The sequence below is a fragment of the Melanotaenia boesemani genome, chromosome 24 (genome assembly GCF_017639745.1).
Source record: "Melanotaenia boesemani isolate fMelBoe1 chromosome 24, fMelBoe1.pri, whole genome shotgun sequence".
In the NCBI taxonomy this organism is placed as follows: domain Eukaryota; kingdom Metazoa; phylum Chordata; class Actinopteri; order Atheriniformes; family Melanotaeniidae; genus Melanotaenia; species Melanotaenia boesemani.
Window position 1 is genome coordinate 16,554,593 of NC_055705.1, and position 16,871 is coordinate 16,571,463.

At 41.9% G+C, this 16,871-nt stretch overlaps 1 protein-coding gene across 3 annotated transcripts in view; it reads right to left on the bottom strand.

Annotated features, from left to right (window-relative positions):
* The window catches only part of pard3ba (par-3 family cell polarity regulator beta a), a 175,776-nt gene that overhangs the window by 100,023 nt on the left and 58,882 nt on the right, over positions 1 to 16,871 (bottom strand). For 2 of the 3 annotated variants that reach the window (XM_041978551.1, XM_041978553.1), the window contains 6 exons: positions 13,471 to 13,557; positions 13,194 to 13,319; positions 11,505 to 11,980; positions 9,415 to 9,554; positions 8,611 to 8,739; positions 669 to 854 (listed from right to left, as the gene is read on the bottom strand). In XM_041978551.1, coding sequence (XP_041834485.1) covers positions 669 to 854; positions 8,611 to 8,739; positions 9,415 to 9,554; positions 11,505 to 11,980; positions 13,194 to 13,319; positions 13,471 to 13,557 — 1,144 coding nt within the window. The remainder of the gene's footprint in view (positions 1 to 668; positions 855 to 8,610; positions 8,740 to 9,414; positions 9,555 to 11,504; positions 11,981 to 13,193; positions 13,320 to 13,470; positions 13,558 to 16,871) is intronic. The other variant, XM_041978552.1, reaches the window with a different exon arrangement.

Below are 16,871 nucleotides of genomic sequence, written 5' to 3' on the forward strand. Positions count from 1 at the left end.
TCTGGAACCTTCTAACATCAAGCTACCAACAGACACTGAAAATGCTGAAGTGGCACTATGTAAATTTCTAACCTTAAAAGTATGTTTCTGACTCATTCACACACACATTCATACACCGATGGCGGAAGCTGCCATGCAAGGGGCTCAACCACGACCCATCAGGAGCAATTAGGGGTTCAGTGTCTTGCTCAGGGACACCTCGACATGAACTCTCTGGGCCGGGATCAAACGGGCAACCCTTGGACTACAGAACGACCGCTCTACCCACTGAGCTGTGCCTGGATCCGTCGTTGCCCAGCGGTGTCCTGCGGTTGAGACACTCCAGCCTTTGAATGATAATTTTGATTGCTTCAGTGTCTGACTGAGTTCAGTTCTGACACCATTTATCAGGGCACCATCACTGCTTAGTGCTGCCAAAGATGACTTTGACTGGTTTAGATCAATTCAAACAAGCTGGAGAGGTTTTCTCCCCCCTTTAACAAAGTACATATGGATTGTTTACTGACGTTGACACAGCCCTGTGATGATATTTACAGTAATTCAAATAACACACTGAAAAGAAGTCAACTGTCTAAAGTTTAGGTAGACTGGGTTAGTGAGCTCAAACTTTGTGCATATTTAATGGCTGCTGAAGGCAGCCAGTGCAAATAACAATTATTGGACTTTACCTTGTAAGCGGCACCTCCGTGGATGATGGATTTGATGAAGATTCCAAGGTCCTCTCCGGTCTCTCTGGACTTGTTCCCCTTTAGGCTGACCCCCAGGCCAGCCGAGCCAGTTTCATTAAGCGGGATCTCGTACATCAGCTGCTCTCTGCCGTCCTCCAAAGCACGACTGCTTGTGCTCTCACCTTTCTGAGAATAAAAGATGGAGGCTGAAATGTTATGCAAACAGGCCACAAATCTGAACAGAAAAAGCCTGTTAATACATAAACCTAATACCTACTTAACATAACTACTATGTGTGATAGCTGGTGACTGATGCAGCACCATATTGTACTGATAAGATGTATACATGTGTTACATTGATTATACTCAACACCAAAAGACATAAAAAGGAGAAAAGAGATTAAATAGATGGAAGGTGGCTGCAGGGAAGGAAAAAAGAAAGGCTGTAAGAGACTAAAAAAAGAAGAAAGGGGTTTACTAGAAAGAGAAATGAAGGTGCAGTGAGAAAAAAGCTACTGTAGAGAGGTTATTCCATTTGGAGATGAAAGGAGGAGACGGAGAGCAAGTCATTTCTAAAGGAAACATAATAACCTTTTCATACCTCCTCCTGGTGTGCATTGGGGGAGGAAGGGGAGTGGAAAAAGGAGTGGAGGAGGGTAGGATTGTGGCACAGAGGAGCATTTAAAAATAATAATCCATCCCTAAGGTATAACCATTTGTTCATTCACCCCCCTCAAACTTTCATCCTATTCTCTCAATCTTCCTGTACACGTCTTTCTTCTCCACCGTTGTCTCGACATCTTTCACACGCCCTACTCATCCATTGCAACTTGATGGGAAGAAAATGACCACAGTGGCACTGCTCTGAAAATGTGATGAAGGTGGAGGGAGGCAACTAAAGAGAAAAGCTAAATTTCTATCATAAGAGGATGGCAGAGGTAAAGAGAAGCACTTTAACTCCACTTCAGAAGGAATGGGAGTTTAGGAGAGGTTGTGCGCGTTCACAGCTTTTTAACTTTGCTTGTCTTGCTCTGATAGAGCCAGAAAGTATCCAGATGGAGGTCAGGACATATCAGAGGTAGCAGCCACGCTTACTCCACCCTCATTCATGACGAAAGGAATATACATATACATTAAAAACCAGCCGTAGCACTTGTCATAGCTTTTAAGGTCAGGACACCTACAACAGGATTACGGGAGCCTTACATCAGGGACTCCGAATCAGGAATCCACGCACCTCTCGTTGTAGCACAATACTGAAGGATGTGAGAGTCAAACATGACCTCCAGCATAATTTTCTATAACTCTATGACTTCAAGAGCTCTTTCTTCAGTTTGCTATGACCCCCCCCTCCCAAAAAAAAAAAAAAAAAAATTCAGCCTCCTCCAGTGCCAGCTCCACTCATCGCTGCTTAATCTTAATTAAAACAACAGGCTGTTGAAGCCTTCAGGCCGAGGGGAATCCTCAGCTGCGAAGTGTGAGTTAGAGCTCTCCAGTCACTAAAGGTAATGGAGTGAAAGAAAATCCTGAGGGGCTGTGACACACTGATCCAATACACCGATTTTACTCAAACAAAACCAAATAGCAGTTGGTTGTTTTGTTCAATATGGACTGGTAATTATTTTCGACAATAGTTACTTAAGATTTGTGTTTTGAGGTAAAAAAAATAACTTGATTAAGAACAATTCTGTTGCCAGCGTTTGCATCAATAATCCATCCATTCATCCTCTGTTTAACTGAGATTGATTCTGGAGGCTGCAGCTTAGGAAGGGAAACCCTGGCCACTTATTCAAGCTTGTCTGGGAGGGATCCCGAAATGCTACCCGGTCAACCAAAAGATGTAGTCTCTCCAGCACGTCCTGGGTCTTTCCTGGGACCTTCTCCTGGTGGGACATGCTCGGATGCCTAAGCCACTTCATCCAGGGGCATCCCCAAACTCATTTCAGCTGCTTGTATCTGCGATCTTGTGCTTTTGGTCACTAACCACAACTCATGGGTAGGAATGTAGATACGTCTTAATGCTGTGGAAATGAAAACACTTTTGCCCAGTTGTTATGACCAAACCATATAAGGGAGCTTTTCAACACCATGAAAGCTTGACAACAAAGAACGGCTTGAGTACTGATAGAAGTAATAATATTTATACTTTATACATAGCCTTGGTTTTCATGGTGCATAGAGCAGAACTAAAGCAACCATGACCACAAGCAAGCATCCTTAGCTCATCCTTACCACCTCTTACCTCGTTCTTATACTGACCTTTCCTGCTTCATAGAATATATGTATGGATTTAAAGTAGCGCTGTGTAACTTTTAATATGTGTTTCTGACTTGTTTTGATTACACACTGACATTTATTCTGTTGACTTATTGATCCGGGATTGCCTAGCAGTGTCCCAAGGCTGAGAAACCACACTTCACAACTTTTTCTTCCGGGACAATGCATCACTTTACAGCTGAATTTCGTGTCACACGCTAGCGACTGGATATCAACACACTGGCCATTTTAAATGCACCTTGTGGTTGATTCATCAAAGAAACAAAAGGGTATATTATTGGAAGAAGAGAGGAAAAGATAAGCCAAGATCCAACAATGGACTGACTTTTACTGGCTGTAGAGAGCTCAGAGAGGAGATGGATGCTGAATTAGTCTTCATTATTAGCCTTCATTATACAAAAGATCACATTGAGACACAGTCTCTTTTTATAAGAAAGACCTGTTAATCTAACACGAATTTAACACATGAATGAATTTAAAGAATAAACTGTTTCTAAGTGCCCTTTTCTTGAAGACTTAACAGAAAACTTAAGTTTTTTCCCTCCTGCAGAGGTGCAAACACATTTCCAGAGAGAAGCTGAAGAAATTAGATTATGCATTTTTGACAGAAGAGGGGCTTTGTGTGTCTAATAATATTTGCATTCTTGACGACATACATGCAGATGCTTATCCAGGTGTGAAAACCAGATATTAGCTATACTGATAGCTATCTTCCAGGTGATGTTCATATTCATCCTGTGATAATATGATAATATAAATCAAGTGAGACGTGTCCTTCAAAAGTCATATAATCTATTTCCAACTTTGGTTTTTCCCTCAGAGCTTATTTTTATTAACAAGGCATTTTCAAGGTGCTGTTACTGAAAACCAGAGGCATGAAAAAAGACAATCTGCGTCCTCCTGCTTGAAAGACACTTGAGAAGACTCGAGTGGCAACCTGGGAGGTTTTAAATACTTCTGTGATCTAGCTGCAATAACACGAGGTAAATGGGGGCCGAATAAGAGTGCAGTGAGCTCTGAAGGCTTTGGGAAAAAAACAAAGATGCTGGGACGTTGATCAAATAAGCCCCACAAACTGAATGGGGGTTATTTATTGTAACTTAATGCTGATTTGCATCTATTTATGCAACAAAGTGAATCTCAGTGGTGGTCCAAACAGACACACATGATCATACTCAGCAGTATCCCGACTTATACCCTTTCCTTAGGGGCAGATTGCGTCCTTAGGGTCGGTGGGACCCCTTCTGCTCCCCTCCTCCCTCCACTCTTAGCCCTCAGCGATGGCTCTTTAACAAGCTTTTAGCCAGGAGACAGACCACCCTCTTCAATACCCAAATGAGGAGACAAAAAGAAGCTTTTTTGTTACCTCCAGGTGGGTGGCGCATAGGGGGGTTGATACACAGCGATTACACACAGAAGCTTTTGTCGTTGAGGATTTTTAATGGAAGGAGTTTCAAAGCGGGAGGGGGATTAGCGGTGAGAGCGACATTCAATTAAGATGAGATCTCTGCGTGCTTTACGGTGACGATGGAGCTGCCAATTAATCGCCTTAATGTCTGCCTCTTCGTAGCTTTACACCTTTACCTCGATGATGAGAAAGTAAAATCAAATGATTGATTGAGGGATAATTCTGGTGCGTGCTGGAGGGGACAAAGAGGATAGTGAAAAAGGCGGAGAGGATGGATGGATGGGAGAGACAACAACAAAACAGGAAAGTTTTTTTTCTGCTTGGCGACCCCCTTTTTCCTGAGAGCTGAACTAGGCTTGCTGGCAACTACGGGTCAACCATGTGCAGAATGACCCCACCATCCTGTCCCTGACAAACTAAAAACACACCTTCACTGTTAAAAACATATATCATGCTCTCAACAAAACCCACAAATCACAAAGTAACCATCTAATCTCTGCTCCGTGAAATAATGAGCAAGCGGAAAAGAGGCAGAAATGCTGACACTGTGACTAGAAGTTATGGCTTTTTAATTACTATGGGAGTGTGAGTGAGTAGAGGACATGCAGTAGAAAATCGCCATCTTTTTGTAATGCTCAAAATGAGGCTTTTTCAACGGCTTTGTTATTATTCCTTTGACTGAAAGAGACTGGTACGCATCCCAACACTGCCGAGTGCTTTCACAGAATCACACGCAGCTCATGAAACATCAATACCTCCACCGTTGAAACTAATCAATCAGCAGTTCAGTTCGTTCCTCTAAAAGTCAGCTTGACTTGCACAAGGTAGATAAAAATGACTGTTAGAGCTGGAGTGAGAATATGAATCTTGTAGGTTGGCAGCAGAGTGGCGCAGCAAGTATAAAACTTGCCTTTTAGTTAGATGACTAAGAGTTAAACCTGCTGTGCAAGCAAGTGCTGAAGTGTCGCTTGGCAAACCCTGATCAGCTTCGGGGCCCTCCTGCTTCTGAAACTCAGCTGGCTTCTGACATCCCTTTAAGGCCTCCATCTAGCTTTAGAGCTCTTCAGATGAAAATGTCCGTCTGGAATATTTAAACGAGAGATTTCACAGATTGCCATGAAATTTTGTGCAAGGCTCCTGAGAGGATTAATGTGCCCGTCTTTGGTCATTCCTGATGTAACAGCTTTTGTTTTGGGTGAAATATCTTGTCAGCTTTTGAATAAGACAGCTACTAAATTTAGCAAGGACATTTAAGCCCCTTTACGAGATAAAATGATGGTGCGTGCTTTATGTTAAGATCGATTTAGCATTTGTTTGAATGGCTGAGCCTTGTTAGAATTAATTGCAATACTGAAATGTGAAGAGGGAGTAAATGTACCTGTACAGTCAGATGTGCATTTGTAGAGTTAAATGCAGGAAAACTTACTAAATCAATTATATAGAAACATGAATGAGAACAACATTTTAGGTTTTCTAAGATAAGAAGGAAATTAATGGGATTTTGAAGTCCATGAGTGTGGCACAGGTAAGGTGTGTGAGAGCCATCTGAACACATTGCAGCAGCTTAACATGCACAGGAGAAGCCATGTTACCTGTGATAATCAAGCAAATTTAAAGCCTCAATACTGAACAGATTTTCTTTGGCTAATTCTGCATCTGTCTTGCTTCCTGTCTTCACCGAGCTCTCTTCAGACAGCAAAAGCCAGTCTGATGTAATCTCTTGTTCTGTCACTTTCTCTCTATCTTTTCATCACTTCCTCCAATAACGTCCACTTGCCTTTCTTTGCTGGATCAGTGCACGTTCAAAATGGCCAATGTGTTGATATCAAGGTGCTAGCATGTGACATGGTGCCATGAAGCAAAATGCTGCTTTAAAGTGATGCACTATTAGGAAAAAATAGTTGTGTGGAGCAGTTTCTCAGCCTTGGGATGGTGCAGGGAAACAAAAGCTAACAGGAATGTGCATAATAAATGTCAATGTGCCATTAAAATGAGTCAGATGCAGAGTTTTAAAAATGGAAAGTTATGTGTTGCTACTTTCAAGATTAACAGGGATTTTTAAAGTATCTCAACTGTGCAAGCCACTTGGATTGAATTACTTTGGAGGAGTTACAGTCAGTGTATGAAATGCTGGTGTTCTATAGAATGTGTTTTCAGTCAAGATATGAAATATATATGGGCATTGTGTAATATGCCTCAGCATTTATATGTATATATATATATATGTGTGTGTATATATATATATATATATATAGAGAGAGAGAGAGAGATAGAGATATATATACATATATATAGATAGATAGATAGATAGATAGATAGAGAGTTAGGGTTAACCCCTAACCCTGAAAACAGAAATAACATCTTTGAGAAAGAAAAAAGGAATACTAAGCAACACTAAAAGTGCAGGGTTTTCTCAGAACAAGAGACAAGACATCAGAATGCGAACGTCTGGTGATTTTTATGTGGGTGAAAATCACTAAACAGAGGGGTTGACATAAAAAAAATAGGGTGATCATAGACAAACAGTGGGATTTGTTCAGCGTTCATTTGATAATCCATTCAAAGTAATCATTTTTTAAAATGACCATGCTAGATCGATATGAAATGTTAAAGCATTTTGTTCTTAGGTGTCCCATTTTTGTCATTCTACAGAATGGTGGACTTCACTCATTGACGCTAATAGAAACAAGAAATACACAACATATTACTGCTGACGTGAAAATTAGACCCTGATTGATGCTATTAGCTCATATTTGTAGATCAATTATCTGCAGCACTGACAGTGAAGTTAGTCAAGGAAAACATATCATCGTGATCTAGCCATTAATTTAAACGGCTACTGAATTTAAACCTGCAGTAATGAACTGATTTGCATCGTATGATTACTTATATAAATATGACGGCTTCTGAGGAGACGTGAAAGCTGTTCTTATGAGGTGTTACAAGCCTCTGGATCATTAAGGAATACTCATGTCAGACAAACAAAGAACACAGGCATGGAGAGGAACAAGGAAGCAAAACAGTCATATGATGGAAGAGGCAGATGGCCATGTTGCTTTATCTATCATAATTAGAAGTTCAGTGCTTCTATAGGCTGTTAGCTGGAAAAAGCAACTGAAATATGCAAAGGAAGAAAGAAAGTGACGGTGAAGATTTTAAAGCCAAAATGATGCTGCATCCTCTGCACATTTAAATGCGAGGATAGGACCCTCTGGAGTGCCTGTGTGATGCTCGTGTGTGCATCTGTGTGTGCATCAAAACATCTTTGAGGTGGAGGACTGTGCTGAAGATAAGGGCCAGATCTCACGGGGGCACCAGAAACTTCAACAGCCTCAACAGAGACAGGAGCGAGGGCTCTCTTTCAATCTCTCCTTTAACTACCCCTCCCTCCATCTATCCACCCCCCTCAATTTTTTAAGTCTCTCTCTTATGCACAAATACAAGCAAGTGTTAGATGGAGGCTGCAGAGGCTCTTCAAAGTGCACTTGTTATGCCAAGACTGCTGGGCCATTAATGAGGGCAAACTATTTTCGGAAGCAGTAACTTAGCTGTTTAAAGAAGAGTGTTCAAGTTTCTATCAAGGACTACGAGCTAGTGTGTGCGTGCAGCCACTCTAGGTGTGAATATGCATCAGTCACTACAAAGCCCCCCCCCCGCACGACTCTTTCAGCGCTTTGAAGTAATCAGAGTAACCACAGAGGACTAGGGAGGGCGAGAACAGAAGCACACAGGCGAAAACATCAGTGATTTTCAAGGGGCCACCTGGCGATGTGTTTGCTTGCTTAAAAGTGTGTGTTTATTGATTAAATGGCCCCCTGTGAGAGGGTGTGCGGGATTCATAGCCCTTGACAAGGACTCCTGACCCTGCCAGCGTCTGCAGGTAAACCGTCGCTTAACATCCGAAGCGTGCTCGCGTGTTTCCTGCGAGACCGCTGAGCCTCGTGTGTGTGACATCCTCTGGCATTGCTGTATCAACAAACCAGAGAGGGACAGGAAGGCTGAAGCGTGCCCCGAGTGTGTTTGTGTGTGTCCCTGTGTGGGGCAAAAGGGCATCGACAGAAAGGGGTTTGCTCCATTGGGAGAAGAAAAAAAATGACACAATGTGGAGGAAATGTGGTAAAAAAAAACAAAGAAACACAAACGAGCAAGAGATGAAAAATGATCAGCTGTAGCAGAAAAAAAAAAAGAGTAAAGGGACATCGTGTGAGGATACAGCAGGCTGCGTGAGGACATGCATGCTGTGTTGTTGTGTCTTACCAGCTCCCGCGGCAGGAAGATGTCCTCCTGCCGCGCCACCACCACATGCACACTCTCGCCCTGCTTGGTGCTACGCAGCATGGCCACGAGTTCCTCCTGGCTGCGGCCTGTCATGTCTACTCCGTTCACCTACACACACACAAAAAGGAAATACAAGACACACACAGGAGTAGATTAAAGGGGAGTGTATTATCCACTGGCAGTGCTTTGTACTAACATATCGAAGGAAAGTAGTGGAGGATCAAACAGCTATTTCTGTTTGGGCATCAGCTCTCCTATCCTTAAATTCCTATCCCCATTTTTCTAAACAAATATTTTTCTGGAAGAAAGTAGCTCCTCAAATTACTGATCATTTTTGTTTCATTTTGAAGTGACGTGATGGTCTACGGATAGATGATGCTAACCGTGTGGGTGCAGGGGAGCCACCAAAATTAATTGCATGATCAGAAAACAGTAGAAACAGAAGGAAAAAAAAAACACTTTGGAGAGTTAGATGCAAATAAGATCCAAAGAGACAACTTTTGCATAAGTTTAAAAACTTCTTTTTGTTTTGCAGCTTAGTGTGCAGCATTTATAATTTTGAAGAAAAAAAAAACATTTCTTATAATATACATATGTGAAACAGTTGATTCATCCAGTCTGTTCTGAGGTGAAATGATTTCATGGTGAAAAAAAGCAGTGACTGTGTTAAGCCAGTAGGGAGTCCGCAGCCTTCTACACCCTACAAGTAATGATTGTTATGTGCTTGTTTTGGCTACATTTGTTATTGCTGGTTGAGGATCACAAGAATGAGGTGTGTTTTACCTCCAGGATGCGGTCTCCAGGCTGAAGGCGGCCATCCTCCACCGCGGCTCCACGTGGCAGTATGTTCTTCACTAAAATTGGCCCTGGCCCGTGGACAGAAGTGTCCCTGGTTACCACGGTGAAGCCCAAACCTTCCGCACCTGGGGAAAGAAAGCAAACCTGCATCATAGTGTGTGTTAGGGCGATTCATTCCCTCAGAAAATTAGACTTAATTATGAATTTTATGACTTTTAATTAAATTTTATTTTAATTTTTTCATCTCATTTGCATGTTCAGTCAATTTTCTTCTAGAATTTCCCTCTCTCGCTTCCTCTTGAGTCCTGCTGTACCCAGTCTGTGGTTTTAGCGTCGTCCTCTAGATTAACTACTATTTAAGAGCCCGTTTTCCTGCGGGGGTTCGTTGCCTAGCTCAGCCTCTGAGCCTTTGGGAGAAAGCTTGTGTCCTAGCCGGATTAGACAGCCTCTGCCTTTAATTTCACGTGTGAGCAGGCCGAACGGAGGTTGATGAAGGGAAGTAGAGGTAGAAGATGGAAAGGAGAGGCAGAGAAGACCCTCTTTTCTGGCATCCATCCCTGGGGATGCGATGTGATTTCCACAAAGATTTTCTTGGCGCTTGTGAGCCTACGTTGACTCGCTGTGTGCATTCATTTACAATGTGTGTGTGTGCGCTTCTGAGACCACACACATGTGCATGAACCACCAACCCCCAGAGCCTCCACCCTCTCCCGCTTTCACGGCCTCACAAGCCCCAAGCCATGAGTGAAATGTGCCACGCTCTGTGTGAGATTGTGTGTGGGTGTGTGCGCGGGGAGAGCAAAGCCGGCGTAGCATACTAAAGGCGGTGAATGATGCTATCTGGTCTCCAAGCTAAGCTTCTGCCTGCCCTACATTAGCGCACCTAAACCTCCAACCTGTCAATCAGGAAGAGAAAGAGCCTGTTGCAGAGGGAGAGGGTGTTAGAAACCCAATAATATCCTCTCTTCTGATCAAGTGAAAGGGATAGAAGGAGACAGGAGAGAGAGAAAAAAATCAAACAAAAGAAGGATGGAGGGAAAAGGAGAAGAAATGGAAGAATAATAATACCATAGTAGTGAAAAGGGCTTTCAGCTAAAGCTGGCGAGTGTGGAGCTCAATTTCTTCTATCCATTCATCTGGATGTCTTGCCATGCTTGTATACCTGTAGTGAGCGTGTGTGTGTGCATGTAGCCCAATTATAGCCATCCTTTCAGCGGCCACACGTTACAGGTTACAAGAACAGAGTCCATTCAGTCACAAGAACCTATTCCCCTGCTATCAACACATCAACTCTCCACCACTGAAAGATAAGAGATAAGGTGGCTGCAATGCCACGCTGATTTATAAAGCGCAACACACACGATTCCTACAGATATCCAGGAATCTGACCAAATAAAACATATGGTCACAATTAAAAGTTTCCTTTTGGCTGAACTAAACAAAAAGTGTTTTTTTTTTATGTTTGAAAGAAATGATTTGAGCAAGGAGCTGTTGCACAGTTAAAAATACCTACGCCTATAAGCTGGACATCCTTCAACAAAGACATCTTCAACTTTCACCATTTTCTCTAAAGCTCAGCCTGCAGGTCGGAAAAGTAAAGCCAATCCAGAAGTGAAGAAAAGGCAACAAGAAACGGGCCTCTTTCTGACTTTCTGACCTCAGTAAACATCCTATTAAACATAAAAAAGACAGTTAAGCAGTGTGGTTTAAAGCTGGACCACCGTTTCGCAGCTCGCTGTCAGATCCAGGCTTTTGTTGCTTTGTCTCATTTAAATCAAAGTTTTATATCCTTTTATTCAAATGCAGTCTTTAAACTGTAATCCATGTCTTTCTCACTTCCTGTTTTTAACTACTGCTATTCAGTTTGGGCAGAAATTAGCCAGGCTAGCATAGAAGACTACGCTTGTGACAAAAGCCAAAAAACCCCCATTCATCATTTCTGAAGACCTGCTCCCAACTGTTGCGGTCGTCCTGGCAACCTCAACTGGAAAACTGCAGATATGTTCCATTTTTTATTTCTAATACTTTATTATTAGTGGATAAAATGTTTAATGAGAAACCTGATAAAATTTTACCTTTTTTCAGGTCGATTTTAAACTTCTTGCCGCCCTTCCTGCTTGTAAGGTTAGATGGGCCAGGCAAAGCAGGACCCTTACTGGCCAATGGGCTCTGGTTGTGGGCCCTGGAAATTGGAGAGGAGTTTGCTGCTCTTGTTGGAGGTGTTGGAGAACCTCTCTCCAAGGAACCCGGCCCAGACTGGTTCTGTACAGGTGGTATGCTCTGCAGAGCTGGCTCGGGTGTCTTGGAGCGTACGTCTGGTCGTCTAGCTTCTGCTTTGGCGTTCAGTCTCAAATCTGGTTTGGGTTCCGGTCGGGGGTCGGCTTGAGCTTGGGCTACTATCAGATTCCTTCCTTTCGGAGGGGCGTCTTTTTCATCACCGGTAAAAAGCTGACCAATCAGGCTCTTTTCATAGCGCGGCTTGTTGGCTGCAGGGAGGACTTCCAGGCGCACATAAGAAGACATCATGGCCTGGCGGAACACATCTTGAGACCTACAACGAATCAGATAAAAACAAAACAGAAATATTTACATCTGGAAGAAGACATAAACAATATAGGACCACCACCTCTGAGCCAGCAGCTAGTCTGCTTTGTGTAACCGTTGAGGAAAAAAATAAACCTGAAAGCTGAAGACAGATGGAGAAGACACAGAAAACAATGAGAAAGGTGAATAAAGCTTATGAGCTGCTAATGGAGGTGTATTTCAGCTTGGATCAAGAACAGAGTGTTTCCTCCAGCTGGTTTGGGACACTGTGGTCCAGATCAGATGGAAAGACCATGCAGCAGGCTCCTATTGCAGCTTTAATTGACTACTATCAGAAAAACAGACATCACAGTGGGATATCGCACAGTTAAACAGAACTGTTCAGCTCCAGGTCAGGAAAGACTATGGAGGAAGCAGAAAGAATGGGGACAGAAATCAGTGTCGTGTATTCAGAAAAGAGGGAGAAATTAGGAGAAGAAAATGATGTGGTGACATGGGATGTCTGAACACATGAAGCATGTAGGAAAGTATCTTTGTGTGCATTTGGCTTCGTTCAGATGGCACAGCAGGCTTCGTATGACTTAAAAGTGATCGACTTATTAGAACTCAGCATTTAGTCTGGATATATATCTCTTTCCTGCCAGATCTTCCCCTTGTATGCCTCCCTTCCATCATCTGTATGTTTGCCTGGCTCCAGTTTTTAGGGAAAGTATTAATACATTTTTTGCCCATCCCCTGCATTGACGTCATGCTAACCAATAGCTAGCTTAGATATCTACGCTCCAGCCAATTCATATTTTATGTAATTTTGTATTACCTGCTGGTGATCCTTATTGCATTTGGTAGGGATGCACCAATACCACATCCAAACTCAGAACAAGCAATTACATTAGAGTAATTGCCGATGCCCAGTATCAGTATAAGTATTAAAAAATCTCATTACAGTTCACTGGTAAGGAGCGTGGACCAGAATAGTTTGATATATGAAATGGGTTCCCACAGCCATCCTCTAAATGAAAGGCTTCAAACCATCCGAATCTTCATAGATAAGGAGGAAAAAGTGTTTATTGGTGGATTTTCTTCACAGCTGTTAGAAGATTCCTGCACGTCCAAAATCAGCTTCACTCAACAAGATAATGCCAAATTCAGATCTTTAAAATAGCACCTACAATAACTTAGTTTCTGGACAACCGACTGTTCATCCACACTGAGCTGCTTACTGTGTAAAGGTTTTGTCCAGGAGTGGTGTGTCGTTGATTTGGACGATACTTTCATCTTCCTTGAAGATATTCTCTCTCTTGGAACGACTGTTTTCCTCGATTCCTTTTATGTGAAGACCCAGAGTTCTAGGGACACAAATTCAGCAATAAACACACACATGAAAGTATGCAAATGTATGACTATTGTCTGCTAATTTTTTTGTTTTTTTAGCAGAGTAAACAATACCACCTGCCTTTCTTTTATAATGTCACTATATGAGCCTGTAAGTGTGCTTACCGTCCACTGAGAGAGGAGCAGTAGGGAACCACATGGATACCCAGGGGGCCCTGATCACCTGCGAGCTCAACTGTCCTTGTCAAACTGCTGTCAAAAAAGTATACAACAAATCAGGATGTGAACAGTGTGTTCCCAACAATTGTAAAAACACTGATTAAAGCACATGCTTTAAACCTTTTCATGTGCAAACTCCTCAAAATCCATTAGCATTTTCCTCCAGGCTACACAGATAGGGATACAAATTAGCTTACAGGTAGCCCTGCCAAACGTAATGATGTGTGCGAGTGTGTGCATGTGTGTGTGTGTGTGTGTGAGCGACTGGGACTCAGGTGGCTACTTCACCTCTTATCTGGCTGCTTCTAGACTACCCAATCTAGCTGGCGGACAAAAGAAAAGAGCAAGAGATAAAAGGGAGGCAGATAGAAGAGCAGATTGAGATGAAACACAATGAGCTTTACCAATAATCTCGGCCGGGTCCTGATCTGTTGCTTTTAGAAGCAGATAAAAAAAAGGACCATGCAACAAAAGAAAAACAGGAAGAAGGTTTGTTTTTGGTTTTAGTTTGGTTTGGTTCATTCTCTATTAAAGAATGCTGTCAATTATACTGGAAATTGCAGCATATAGACATGCTGTATTAAAAAAAAAAACAGCTCCATTAGTAGGTAAATACTAGTTTTTGATTTTATGATTGGCCTGAGTGGCTGCCAACCAGACAGGCAAATAAGTTTATTTATCAGCAACTTAAACTGCATGTTCATTGTTATAATTCATGGCTGTTATTTTGTCCTCATTTTCCAGAGGAGCATTTACCAAAGCTGTTTGTTACCCTGCTTTAATGACTTTTCAACTTATTGTAATTAAGGCTTGTTCTTTGGTTAATTAGACTAACACAGGCTCAAGGGATCCTGGTGTTTTTTTTTTCTTTAAGTAAAAGTTTACTTTCTGAATGGTCTCCAATTTTAATGCCCTTGATGCGCTATTTTTGCATATGAAGGGCACTGAAATTAGCCCAATTAAAATGCCAGGTTTGTTGTGATGTGAAAACAAAAAATGGGGCCATGAGAAATTTCTCACCTGCTGACCTTTACTCACCTGCATCCAATACAAAGTGTTAAAAGGATTCAATTGTTTAAAGATATCAGTCAGGGGAGAGTAAAAAAAAAAAAAAAAAAATTCCAGGTCATTGAATATACTGAAGGCAGTAAGTACAGGTTGCCCACTACACAGGAAAAATTTTTCCTGTATTCTCTATATTTAAGTTATACGGTAACTAAGATAGCAAAACACAAGCCCCTTTCTCATGAAGAAAGACATTCACATCCAGCTATATTTGGAAAGAAAATACTTAAAGTCTCAAAAAACATGTAGGAAAATGTGTTATGGTTTAATTAAACTAAGCATGAACATTTTGGCAACAACGTCAAAAGATATTTTTGGTGCAAAAACAAGGCACATCAACAAAACAAAAAACCCACCCATGGTAAAGCATGGTGGTAGAAGCATCATGTTTGGGTTTGCTTGTCTTCAGTTGGAATTGGGGCCCAAAACCTTTAGATTTTAGTAAATAAAAATAAAGCAGGGTTGTACTTTTAACCCCATAAGATGAAAGGTTATCTGTGACATTAAAAGTGAGAAAGGTTTTCTAGGATGTATCTTGTTTCTTAACGTAATCATGAAGCTCTATGTATTCCCATAACTGGATGGTCCTGGCTCCAAATAAAGAGGATGTCATTAACCATACAACCTTTCTCTAGGCTTCAATGTGGCTCCAATGCAAACCAGTGGCTGACCTCATCAGTGGTTACAACGATCCACTGGAAATTCCTACCTCTGTTTATGTGCTCCAGTGCTTTTGGGCAAAACATGGGAGGCTAAATTGCTCTTAAAGTAAGCTGCCTGTAAAAACTAATAAACTACAGGCTTGGACATGCGTTTCTGCTAATTTTATGTAATGAAGGACTGAATTTTTAGACTTTAGGATGCTGAATTAAAGGAAACATCAGTAAAAAGAAAAAGTTTCCGTTTTTTAAAAGGAGAATCAAAACCTTCAAAAGATAACTTTTTTGTTTTAAGTACAGGAGCTATATGTGGTCATAAGGTGAGCTTTAAGCCTGGAGCACAACATGTCAGTAGAGACCATTTCCCCAAAAGTGTGTCCGGGGGAGAGCAGGTGAACAGGTGAAACAGAATCAGAGGTGAGCAGGGATTGATTTAAGACAGGAAGGAGCAGTGTGGTGCCAGAATATGAAATCAGATTTGGGCTGCAGGGGAGGGAAAGTCACAGCTGGCCACGCAGAAGGTGACAATATCTGATTAAGTTCAGAAGGGAGAGTTTTCCTCACTCTTAATACTTTGGAGGAGAATGAAAAACGGTCCAAAGGAGCAATCACAAACATTTATATATATATACTTTCCACTGGATGGAGCTTTTTTTTTTATTATTATATATAAAGTTAGAAAAATAAGTCATCTGTGATCTGAGTTAAAGAAAAAAAAAAGAAAACTAAACAAGTCTGAGAACAAAAGCACTTTGGTTCAAGGTTTGTGTGTTTTGCACACGTCCACAAACCCAAGGACTAGCTAAGATCATTATAACACACTCTTCCGTCACTGTCACGCTGCTCTCGTTAACCTCTGCCAGGGTCGCACACACATACTGTACGCATACAGGTCTGCATGCACACACATCCAATTTGCATTCTTATTGCTACATCTATTGCATGTTCACAAACACCATCAGTCACATTCCTCTAAATTGAAAATTCACAGCTACACACATGCATCACATTTACATCTATTAGACAGCACAGTTACATTTAAATAACACATGTGCAAAGCCTGTGAATAACACACACACACACACACACACACAAGCAGTCTGGATTTACTTTAGTGATGATAAACAATCAGACCGGGATAGGATGCATGCACTAACACACAGGTGCACGGTTACATCTCAGAGAAGTAAATGCATTCGCACTTTGTGTGTGGTAGAAATAAACACATACGCAGCTTCAACCAATTTCCATTTGTATAAAAAAACAAACTGTGGCACAAACAAGCTCATCAGAGACAACCGTAGCTTGTTAGCGTTGCACGCTAATATGCAGAACAGCTCCGCTCACCCATTTTAGCATCCCACTGACACAAACACAAACAAACAGAGGCATTGCAGTTGGAGGAGGGTGGGAGGGACTGAGAGATGGGGGACAGTGGGATGGATGAAAAGAGTAACAAGGAGTGAGACAGATGGAGCTCCCACTCTTGGTTGACTTCCTCTAGATCGACGGAGGTCGAGCGCCTGACAAACCCGCGGCCGAGACCCCGGAAAACGTGCCCCCTCGCTCGCTTACCGTGGTTTCTTCAACTGCCAACCATCTGTTACCATGGCAAACTATCTG